General features: G+C 39.3%; 1 protein-coding gene across 4 annotated transcripts; it reads right to left on the bottom strand.

Annotated features, from left to right (window-relative positions):
* Window positions 1-866: 866 nt before the first annotated feature.
* Window positions 867-11197, bottom strand: srm (spermidine synthase). 4 transcript variants are annotated; one of them, XM_053644057.1, is made up of 9 exons: window positions 10585-10669; window positions 8306-10286; window positions 7415-7535; window positions 6270-6362; window positions 6005-6158; window positions 5802-5885; window positions 4871-5016; window positions 4656-4778; window positions 867-2261 (listed from the first exon to the last, which is right to left on the bottom strand). In XM_053644057.1, exons 2-9 carry the CDS (start codon window positions 8350-8352, stop codon window positions 2244-2246), a joined length of 786 nt encoding a protein of 261 aa, XP_053500032.1. In that variant the 5' UTR covers window positions 8353-10286; window positions 10585-10669; the 3' UTR covers window positions 867-2243. The 4 variants fall into 4 exon arrangements, with proteins under 4 accessions (XP_053500032.1, XP_053500031.1, XP_053500029.1 ...); XM_053644056.1 differs by having other exon boundaries at window positions 7415-8467; window positions 10138-10286; XM_053644054.1 differs by lacking the exon at window positions 8306-10286 and having other exon boundaries at window positions 10585-11197.
* Window positions 11198-11921: the final 724 nt, after the last annotated feature.

Genomic DNA, 11921 nt, shown 5'->3' with positions numbered 1-11921 from the left:
ATTTTGAATGCTGACGTAGAGGAGGACTATTTTAACTATCAGAGTTATGGGCAAATCAAATTGCTCACCAATTTATACATCACTTTAAAATATTCTCTTTTTTTCCATTTACACACACCTCTCAGGAGAATAGATCACATTCTCACTTCTCATTCAAATACTAGTAGGATACTTTCTATCAAAAACACTGACAACTGAAGTAATATTTTAAAAGTAATGCAAATCAATGCATAAACTAATTGTTCTTAATTTCCAGTTGTAGACCAAATATGAGGTTGCACACATGCAAAACCCCTTCATCTTCCAACACAATGGGGGGGGGGGGGCAGCTTTCAGTAGATACCCAGTAGATAGACCAGAACTTTTGTATGCACAAGTCATGTAACTGACTTTTAAAAAAATAATAATAATAATTCCAAAAGTAGTTAAGATTACAAGCAAACACAGTGAAGATGGTGAAGGTGGAGGAAAGAGCCTATAAATCACAGTTGCAAAGTTTACCACAGGATATTTTAAGTGTTATTTTAAGGACTATTTTAAGTGTAAGTCATGGGCGAATCAAATTGCTAATCTATTAACACATCACTTTAAAAATATTTGTAAAAATTCACATACCGGTTTTATGTCCTTTTTTAAAAATTTTTTTTGAAATAAAAAATACATTCATGATTAAATATGTATTAACTGTAATTATACGACAGCACTACTGAATTCTCAATTCCGATTGGTCAGAAAGGGTCAATTTCCTATTTCTAAATATAGAAACGTTATATAAATGCACTCGTTATACACGATACGTTAGTTTCTATAGTAACAACTTGTGGTATAAGAACAAAACGGTATGTGTTAACGGAAAATAATCAACTTCAGATTTGTATCAGTAACGCTGCTACACATCACTCTGTTGATTATTATTACAGCACAACTCCAAGCGTTTTATTCCTTACATGCATTTACACCAAGACTGTAGTTTATACAAGTGTTGCCCAAAAAAAGACAAGACAATTCAGTCATTTGTTGTACATTTTATTATTTCAAATCATGTTACAGATTTCACAAAATGAACTTGAATTTATTGATACCAGTTTATGGGGGGGGGGGGGGGGAGAAAAAAAAAAAAGGGAAACATCTCTGCTCATAGCAACACAACAGGTACATGAGGATGGCCTAAACCCATGGGTCCTAAAAGTTACACTTCTAAAAACTGATCACAATGATTTAACTCGTTGGGGTGACCGGACCTCTCATTGGACATTGTTGGGAACCTAAAACCACATTTCACATCAGCACAAAAGAGCATGAGTTGTGAGTCTACAGAGTTCACATTCTTTCTGAAATCATGACCCAAAGCCAACAAGTTAGACAGTAAATACATTTTGAGCACACCATTGATATCGATACGGCACACAGTTCAGAAAGTTCTATACAAAATATGTTCATTCTATCCAAGGCGCTTGCAACGTTACAATTTGTGAAGTAAGAGAAGCAAGAGAAGTAAAACACGGCACCTTACTCAGCCCAAACCGTTTCAGGAGAAGGATTAAGGATAAGGCTTAAATTTCTCACAAAAAAAAACACTTATGTATCAGTTCATGATTAATCATAATGATGCAGATTTACTTGTAACTTTTGAACCTCAAGTTAATTTGTATTAGCTTATTTTACTATGAGCATTTCAATGTTTGTTAACTCTCTACTGTACTATAGCCATCAATCTGCCATCTCTCAGTTTAGTCAAAATCCTTAACAAAGCACGTTCACGGTCCAACAGCCACAGGACTCAAACGCTGCGTCTTCAGTTTGATCGCTATTCCAGAAAACGGAAAAATGAAAAGCTCAGGACCGAGCCGAAGTGGAATGTAACACAAAATAAGTGTCATGTTTGTATTGACCTCACTATGACTGTCGTATCCCAGGTCATGTAACGCGTACGATGAGACATTTCTGGCACTTGGCTGTAAACTGTGTAAGAAACTGACAGTGTGGATGATGTACAGATAGAAACAAAAAGCAAATAAATAAAAAAAAATAATAATAATAAAAAAAAAAAAATCACTAAGTGTTTAGGAGATTGGAGTGAAAACTGTGCAAAATGCACATAAATTCCCTTTTCTTGACCGAGAGAGAGAGAGAGAGGCGGTACACACAACCACACATCCATACCCACACACAGCAGCTGTGCTAACGGCATCGCCCTGATTTCACAAAGCAGCGGTAAGACAAGATGGTACGCGAGAATCCAGTTACACTTCACTTAGGACCTAGGAAGAAGAAGAAGAAGAAGGAAAGAAAAAAAAAACCCAGATAAATTACAGCTTAATAACCGGATATCCACAACAGCACTGTGTGCAGAAGAACAATGCTCATGTCAACATAACACAGCAGCTACTTTAACCCCTTCATGCACAAATGGTTAGAGATTATTATTACACGCATATCTAGATTCTTTTCACTTCAAATTGCATCATATACCAATACTGATTCTGTCTAAATATCTTACATTAGAAAGTCAGTGGACTGTCAGAAAGTTAAAAAAAATAATAATAATCTTCCAATGTTCAACATTTTTAACATTCAGGTCTAAAATGTCATGCTGAAGACCGCAATTATAGAAAATATCATTTCTGAACATGCAAAAGACAGTACACAGTTTAGACTTGTAACCCATATGTTTAAAACAAAAACAAACAAACAGACTAGTTTTTAAAACTATAAAGGCATTCAGTGGATTTTGGCACAATTTATTATTATTATCATCATCATCATCATCATCACTATTTTGTTATTTATATATTTATTTATTTTATGTAGAAAACTAGTAAATATTGACACTGGCTAGAGTCTAGAGAGTTACAGAAGTTTACATTAATTTAAAGTAATGCTCTCAAGTGACTTGGAGGTGATTTACATCTTATATTTCCCTAAAATAAATAAATAAATAAATAAATACATAAATAAATGAGTGAATGAATGAAAAAAGAGCCTTCGATTGACTGTCCACAAATGTGGACACTGCATGAAAGGGTTAAGAAATACGGTGTACTGAGATGTAATAAATTATTAGCTTAATTTTGAGCACTAACGCTGATTTTTTTCCCCATTAATCTGTCCGTACAGGATTTCACTGAGTTTTGTTGTGATTGCTGCGGCCAAAAATGCTTGATTTTTGCAGCCGTCCTGTATATTTGCGCCTATCCTGTATCCTGCTGTTGCTTTACCTGAGGGGAGCTTCAGTTTAAAATCCTTAGCATTATATTCAAAGTTCATATACTTTTAACGTGTTTATCCATGTATCTTATACTATTTCTTTTTATTCTTTCCATTTTAGAATTCGCATTTTATTCATAAGAGTGTAAATAAATGCCTTCATAATGCCTATGAAGTATATACTGGGATGAACACGTATGAAATGATGGTATTCAGTGCATCATGGTATAACGGTACGAAATATTCCACTGCAATGAAAGCCGGCTTTTTATCAAAATTTGACATGCAACTTGCGGCGTTTTTTTTTTTTTTTTGCGGAAAACTACTCGAATTGGCGAAATCGCATGAAACTTTTGCAAAGTCTTTCACGGTGGTGATGTTTGTTGGTAAATGAGACGATTTCGCTGTACCCGTGCTCGACGCGCATGAATCGAAGACGGCTCTAACTGAATCTTGCCTCTTGGCCCGAATCTACGGAAATTCTGACGTCATTTCCAAAAACTGCAGAGCTCCTCCAAATATTGTGGAGTTTCCTTGATTTTGCGTTGATTTGCCCTGGAGGGACTAATTAATATAGCAAACTACAGTACAGTGCAAAAGTGTGTATACCCTTAATATAATAAGACAGGACATTTAGTGTGCTAGTTTTCAAAAGAGTACTAGCGACAAAAACAGCCAAAGCGTGCAGGTTAATAATATTAAACATTAACAGTTAGGAAAAAAAAATCTAATAAAATATTGCACATCACTTTCTGAATGGGATGTAATTATTATTTTTTTTTAATTACTTGTATACCTACCCTTTGCCTATATAAAATGTCTCTAACTGTTCTTCTAAAAGCTGAATTGGTTTTTAGTAAAACTCCCTTTTCGTCATCTGTTGATTTTCTTATGCTTTGGATTGTTGTTTTGTTTGAAATGTGCATACCCATTACATTTTGGAAATAAAATGTACACTAGATGTACATTCCTTCCCGTCTCCATCAAAAAGCTTTACAGACAGCTATATATTGCTTTGTTGTTTTTTTTTTGTTTTTTTTTACTCTGGTACAGACATAATAATCCCATACAGTTCAGTAAACCCAGTCCCTCCAGGATTTAGCGATCGCAGATATGAACGCAAAATCATGCAAACTGCAATCAATATCTGGAGCAGCTTGCAATTTTTCAAAATTACTGCAGATTTTCCACAGATTTTACCCAAAACGTCATCACAACGCACGTTCAGCCAAAGCGTTCTTCGATTCACGTGCATCGAACAGGAGTACAGCTAAAAGGTCTCATTTACCAACAAACATCACTGTTTAAGACAATTTCGTGCGATTGCGATTCCTCAAATTCAAGTAGTTTTCCACAAAACTTTATTTAAAAATAAATAAATAAACAAACAATTAAAAAGCACAACGATCCTGTACGGACTGATAAATAAGGTAATTGGTCATGTTTACCTTTCTGGCAAATTCAGGTAGAATAAAAGCAGCTCGGTGGATTTCAGGGTTGTAATATTTGAGGTCCATGCTCTCGATCTCGTCCCTCGTCAACTCCCGTACTGGCTCACGGAAATTCGTGTCCTGCAGACATGTAAAGCACGTGCGCATAAGAAAGCTCTACAGGTTTTCAGACACACGCACGCACAAAATCTGGAGAGAAAGGGGGTGTTCACCGAGTTTTTACTGCAGAGCATGAAGCCGATCTGGCCGCTCGGGTACGTAGGGATGGTGCAGTAAGCGTAGTCCACTACAGGGAACAGAGACTTGCAGAAGATGCGCATTTCTTTGATCAGCTCCAAGTGAAGCCACTGACACTCTCCTGCAAAAACCAAAACAAGCAGAACTTCCGATCAGTCATTCTTCTAATAAACTTCAACCTTTATAACGGGGTATCCGACTAAAATTTAGAACGGGACAGTTACATGAAATTCCTTGCTTAGAAAAGTCTGGAAAGGAACCCATCATGACTGATACCTTTTAATGTTTTAATTAATTATCCGATTATGGCTGTAAATAAGACAATCCAAAGTGGTTATGTGTTATTTTATAGTGGTACTTTACCACATTTGACTAAAGCCTTGTACTCTGAACAGATGAGACGCCATATTTTGAATTTGATGTTGTAGTGATAGTGTTTGAACTACAGCTGGGTTTTTTTTTCTCCAGCTGTTACAGTGGTTTTGTGGTGAGCACGTTTGCCTCACACCTCCGGGGTTGGGGGTTCGAATCCCAAGGACACAGACATGTCATGTTCTCCGCATGCTTCAGCGTTTCCTCCCCAAGTCCAAGGACATGTATTGTAGGCTGATTCACATCTCCAAACTGTCCATAGTGTGTGAATGTGTGCGTGATTGTGCCCTACAATGGGTTGGCACCTGGTCCAGGGTGTCCCCCGCCTTGTGCCCTGGGATAGGCGCGAGGCTCCTGTGTAGGATAAGCACTACAGAAAATGGATGGATGGATGGATGGATGGATGGATCTGCTACAGTATTTCTTTTCGAGTACTCGGTTTGGTCCACCGATACACTTTACTGGGGCCGCTTCCGGATGGCGGTTTGCCAGCTCACAACCACTCTTCAAAAGTGTCCGAGAATGTGTATGAACCTTGACAGCAAAGAATTCCACCCTCACGCAGCGCCGTTTTCATGAGCTGGTAGTAGGATTCTTTGAACAGGCTTTCTGCTGGGCCTGGAAACAAAAACACACTGCAGTCAAGACTAAACCCTTAAACAGAGCGTTTACACTTAGCAATGGACCGAATGCTAATTATAAAAGCAGGGCAAGAAATTGTGTTTTTCTGTGCTTACCAACAGGGTCTGAGGAGTCCGTAATGATGACGTCGAAAGCATCCTGATTCTTCTTCATGAACTCGAAACCGTCTCCTACATTCAGAGTCAGCTTGGGGCTAAAAAACCCCTTCGCCATTCCAGGGAGGTACTTCTTCGAAACGTTAATGACATCCTGTTTTAAAACACACCGCAAAAACTAAACAAGAGAACTGAAAGTGGAAATAGATCAGCCTACGGATCTATTCTGGCAGACAGCTCAAGCAGCAGGAAACCTGATACATACCTCATCAATCTCACACTGAACTACAGACTCGACCATCGGATGCTTCACCACTTCCCTCAGCACCCCGCCGTCTCCTCCGCCGATGATCAGAACCTGCACACAGAGACAAAAGATTATACATTATACTAAGCACAAACGTTCACGTCCTCTAAGGCATTTCACAAGATGTTCTGGAGAAGCACAACATGTTCCCTGTTTGCTATTACACTTCAGAGTGGTATGCGAGGGTTACAAACCACCAATCCACTGCACAACACCTTCCACACACAGTCACACATTCATTCACACCTAAAGGATAATATGAGGCTGCCAAACTACTTATTACCATGCTTTTGTAGGACTGAATCCTGGAGCTTTGAGATGCCACAATTAAATGAAAATACATCAATAAATAAATAAATAAATACTGTTTGACTTTCAAATAGGTGTGGTGCTCTTCACCCTCACAGGGATAACTACTGACAAAGCGAGATTGTTCTAATGGTGGCGAGCAAGACAAATGAAGCCAGAGGTGCCAATAATTATAAACACTCTAACAGGTGAACAAATACAGTGAAAAGAAAGCCATTTGTGATTCAGCCTAACTTAAAAATGGTGGATTTGGCATGGATTGTGAGGAGGAATTGTAACATTGATCCAAGTATCAGTGACGAGGTAATATTACTGGGGATAAATAAATAAAATGAGTATAAAATATTAAAGTATGTGATGAAACAAAATTTGTCTTACTTCTGACAACCACTACACTACTTCTCAAGACTGTGCTGTGCTGTGCTATATATCCTGTACATGGGGGGGAACATTCTAGCTAGAAACATCAGAATGGCTATCCTTTAACCAACAATTTGATTCTTTAACAATTGCATTCTTTCTAACCCCGCCCATTAGTGCGGTCATGGATCATTATGGAGCGTTACATTTTTCCATAAAAATGATGTATTTATCTTCAGTATCCATTGTATCCAGGTCATGGTGGATCAGGAGCCTATCCCAGCAGATTTTTGAGAGATGGGAGGAAACCCACACGGACACTGTGAGAACACGCGAAACAGTAGTACAGACAGTAACTCGATCTCAGGTTCAAGCCGGGGGCCCTGGACCATAATGATTACGTTATAGCCAGGATGAAATTACACAGTCATTACCTTCTTAGGGCAAGGGTGGCAGCACAGCGGGAGGTTGGCGATCATTTCTTGGTAGGAAAATTCATCTCGTTCCGTGCACTGGATCACGCCATCCAACACCAGGACGTTGCCATAAGTCTTACTGCAGACAACCGGAGAAATACAGTAAAGTAGAGTAGAGTAAGCGAGCATGGTTGATGGTGCCTGTAATACACACACTGGAGACATTTGTACTTAGAAGATTACGCTTGGTTTTTAATATCTGCAGAAATACAGAGACATGGTTATTGTTTTTAGAAATTCGGAGTTATAACGTGGGTTATGGGGAAGTGGTAACTCTGAGGTTAGGACGCTGGACTTCTGATCGGAAGGTCGTGAGTTCAAATCCCAGCACAGCCAAGCTGCCACTGCTGGGCCCTTGAGCACAGCCCTTAACCCTCAACTGCTCGGTTGTATGAAAAAAAATTTTTGTTAAATGTAAGTCGCTCTGGATAAGGGCGCCTACAAAGGTGTTTTGTTTTAGAAACTGTTAAGTCCTGTTGGTTCGGGTTATACAGCAGACTAGAACAAAGAATAAAAGATGCAACTCATTCCGTTTGAAACAGGCATTTTCGACAGACTTCAATCTTTTATTTATCAGGCTGGTTGAAATAACCCCCAAAAAAATGCTAGAAGAAGGATTATGGATTTTTCTAGTGATAAAAAACCATTTACAAATGACAAATAAATCTTTCAATCAAACACTATTACACGTTAATAGTAAAACCTGTACACCTGCACCTCATTCGTGCAATTATCCGTTCATGTGACAGCAGCACAACACATTAAACAGTCCCTCCAAGATTTCGCTATCGCAGAAATGAATGTAAAAGCAAGCAAGCTCTGCAATATGTAATAACTATAATAAATTACCGCAGATTTCCCACCGATTTGAGACGACACACGTCATGTGACGTCATCACAAGCGTCAAACATTTGTACAGCTAAAAGGTCTCATTTACTAACAAACATCACTGTGAAGTGCCGAGCCAAACAATTTCGTGCAACTGCAGTTTCGCCAATTCAAGTAGTTTTCTGCAAAAAAAGAAAAGAACAAATATCTCAAGCATTTTTGGCTGCAACAATCACAAAAAAAAGACTGTGAAATCCAGTACAGACTGATTAAAGTAATGCACAATGGTCTCTAGCGTTCACGCAGAATGGAGCAAAAAACATCCAGCGAGTGATAATTCTGTGGGCGGCAACACTTTGTTGATGAGAGAGGTCAGAGGAGAATAGCCAGACTAGTTTGCTCTGGCGGGAAGGCTCCGGTAACTGACCTAATCACTCTTTACAACCGTGGTGAGCAGAACAGCATCTCACAGTCTGTACATTTACATGGACTACAATAATCCGATATTAACCCCATTAAGATGATACTCTGATTAAGACGCTAGCATGTAAACAGAGATTACTGATGATCTTAATCCGATTAAAGTCATACTCGAAGTAAACACAAATGGAATTAAGACGTGTGGAGTATTCCTGCTTTAGTCTCATTATCGACGTGTATTACAGACACGTACACACCTTCATCACGTTATTAACGTCGTGTGAGAGTTTTCACCGCATTTTGCGACAGGACACGATCACACACGGCAGTACTCAACCGTTTGATGGCAAACAAGAGAGCACGGTTGCGTCCCAAACCGCGTACTTGCCTACTATATAGTAGGAGAAATACATGTACGTAAGTATGCGGTATGGGACGCAGCCCACGGCTTCAAGCAGTCATCTATTTGCATGTATATCATGACAAATAATTAACCGCACTTGAAGTTTCGTAAAATTAAAAATAAAAACACCCAAAACTGTATACGATACCATAACGAAGACGGACTGTATGTCGATACGTGAAATTCTGGAGGGAACGTCGGACGGCGTGGCGTGGTGACGTAATGACGTGTGCCGTTAATCCATCTATGATCTAGAACATGTAAAACGGCAACATGAAAGGAATATTCTAAACGCGACTCATGTAAACACCTTAATCAGAATAAGGTCAAAAATTACATTACTGCTCTCCATGTAAACATAGCCACTGTTTCAGACCTTGATGCGAAATGTCTAGAACACCACAAGACCACTTCGGCTTCCACTCCTGATGGCCAAGAACATGAATGTGAGGCTACAACGGGCACAGGATCTCCAAAACAGGACAGTTTCCAAAAATTGAAAAAATCACCTGGTCACCTGGTCTTTTTCCAATCTTCAAGCCTTTTCCATGAATGAGTAGGTGTAAAGGTGTTCCTAATAACGTGGTTGTTCAGTGTATAATCCAATACATACGGTGTAAAAACCTTCAGTTCTCGGCTAACAGGAGTGGAATCTGACGTGGTCTTCCAGCCTTTCTGCTTCAGGTTGTGACGTGCCTTCTGAGATGCTTTTCTGCTCACCACGGTTGCAATGAGTGGTTATTTGAGTTACTATAGCCTTCCTGGGTGAGATTTTTTTTCGTTGTTGTTTTGTTACAGTGCTGGATATCCACCGTCATGAAAGTTAGTACGCCTATAAATAACAACCTCAACTGGAATCTAACCTGCCAGTATTCATATAAATGGGATCCATGGGAGGAAAGGTTAGAAAAATGAAAACATTCTGGCTTAAATAAATAGCCAAATAGTATAGCATTGTACATTTATTGTAAAAGGTTGTTGTTGTTTTTTTTAAGAACCCTTGATATGCAGACTTTGTATGTAACTCACATGAGGATGTTAGAACTGATCAGTAATGAGAACTCAGTGCATAGAGAACATGTGGTCTCCAAGGTTACCAGTTTACTGACCACCTGGAACAATTCCTGGTGGCTATACGGACAATTTGTGATCAGCAGACTTCAGTCTTCTCAACAGGACTGTCAAATGACAAATAGTAAACTCTTTAGTAACTAAAAAAAAAAGGTTTATTATATTCAGAATCAGTACAAAGCTACGCAACACAGAGCAGTTAAACAGTTAGCCGGCTGTATGCTAAATGCGCGCGCACATACGCGCGCGCACGCATGAATGCGCGCACGCGGGTGAAGCTGCAGTTATTTCAGGAAACCTAAAATGAAAAGATAAAGTTAGTAGTCACTAAGAGCACATTAACTTTCCCCGAGGGAAGCTACTACACTTATCGCGTCCGCTAACTGATCGTGATCTGAGCCTCACCTTTTAAACACCAACACATCCTGAAATTTGGACTTTTTCTGATACAGAACCTCTTCTACCTGAAGACTCATCGCTTGACCAGGCCATAACGTGCACGTCTCAGTGAACCAGCCGTCTTTAATATTATCCATTACGAATAAATAACCACTTAAAACAAACCAGTTCGGCGTGCGTCTAGCGTGCCTCTTCTTTGAAACTACTAGCAATCGGTGTGTGTAGTCCGTGGGCACACATCTGACACGTTGGGCGTCTCTGACAGCAGACAGGAAATGACCAATAGGAGCGCGCTTTGGGCGGAGCCCTGTGTGTGAACAGCGAATCAGCTACTGCTGCGTCACCACCCTATACAAGTTAGTTCGTCTTTACAGTGGCATAGAGGCTGAATTGCGAACGGCTCCCTATTGATAATATAGTGTACTAAGTAGGACGTAAGGATCATGATTTCCTACCCTGTGTAGTGCACCTATGTAGTACGTGAGGAAGCATTTAGGATTGACCCACTTCACCCACGAGAAGGTTGAATCTGACGTCAACGTGCAACAGGACGAAGAGCTCCAACGAAGATGAGACTTTCTTTAATAAATTATTGTATATGAACTGCACCAATAAGTATTAAGTTTAAACCTGATAATGTAAGCTAATTACAACGTTTTTTTTCATATAAAAATATTTACATTTAATGTTACACATGGTTTAACAAATTGTTTTTTGTTTGTTTACTTTATTAGATTTTTTTATTGTATTTATGTTATCTGTAAAAATGTGTTTTTACCACTACTGTAAGGCCCCTCGGGATTAATAAAATATCTGTCTATCTATCTATCTATTTATCTATCTAATGAATGAATGATTGACATCTGATCAAAACATTTACCTAGTATCAATTACTAGTGTGTCCAAAACTATACCCTAGTCCCTGTTCTGTGCAATATTTTATCATCATTCATTCATCAGGCAGTGGTTAAGGTTCTGGCCCTTAACCCTCTCAGCTTTAGGGGTGTTGTATCATGGCTGACCCTGCGCTCTGACCCCAAATTCCCAACAAACTGGGATATGTGGGGAAAAAAGAGAATTTCACTGTGCAGTAATCCATCCATCCATCCACCCATCTTTTACACAGCTTATCCTACAGGGAACCTGGAGCCTATCCCCGTTAGAATCTGTCACAAGGCGGGGTACACCCTGGACAGTCAGCACAATCACATACACATTCATACACTAAGGACACTTCGGAAATGCCAATCAGCCTACCACGCATGTCTTTGGACTGCGGGAGGAAACCTACAAAGTACGGAATACCCATAGTGCATAAAACCCATAACCCTTTTGATGTTTGT

Source organism: Ictalurus furcatus, chromosome 15 (assembly GCF_023375685.1).
Source record: "Ictalurus furcatus strain D&B chromosome 15, Billie_1.0, whole genome shotgun sequence".
Taxonomy (NCBI): domain Eukaryota; kingdom Metazoa; phylum Chordata; class Actinopteri; order Siluriformes; family Ictaluridae; genus Ictalurus; species Ictalurus furcatus.
The sequence above is the reverse complement of the archived record's forward strand: the minus strand, read 5'-3'. Positions and strand labels throughout refer to the sequence as shown.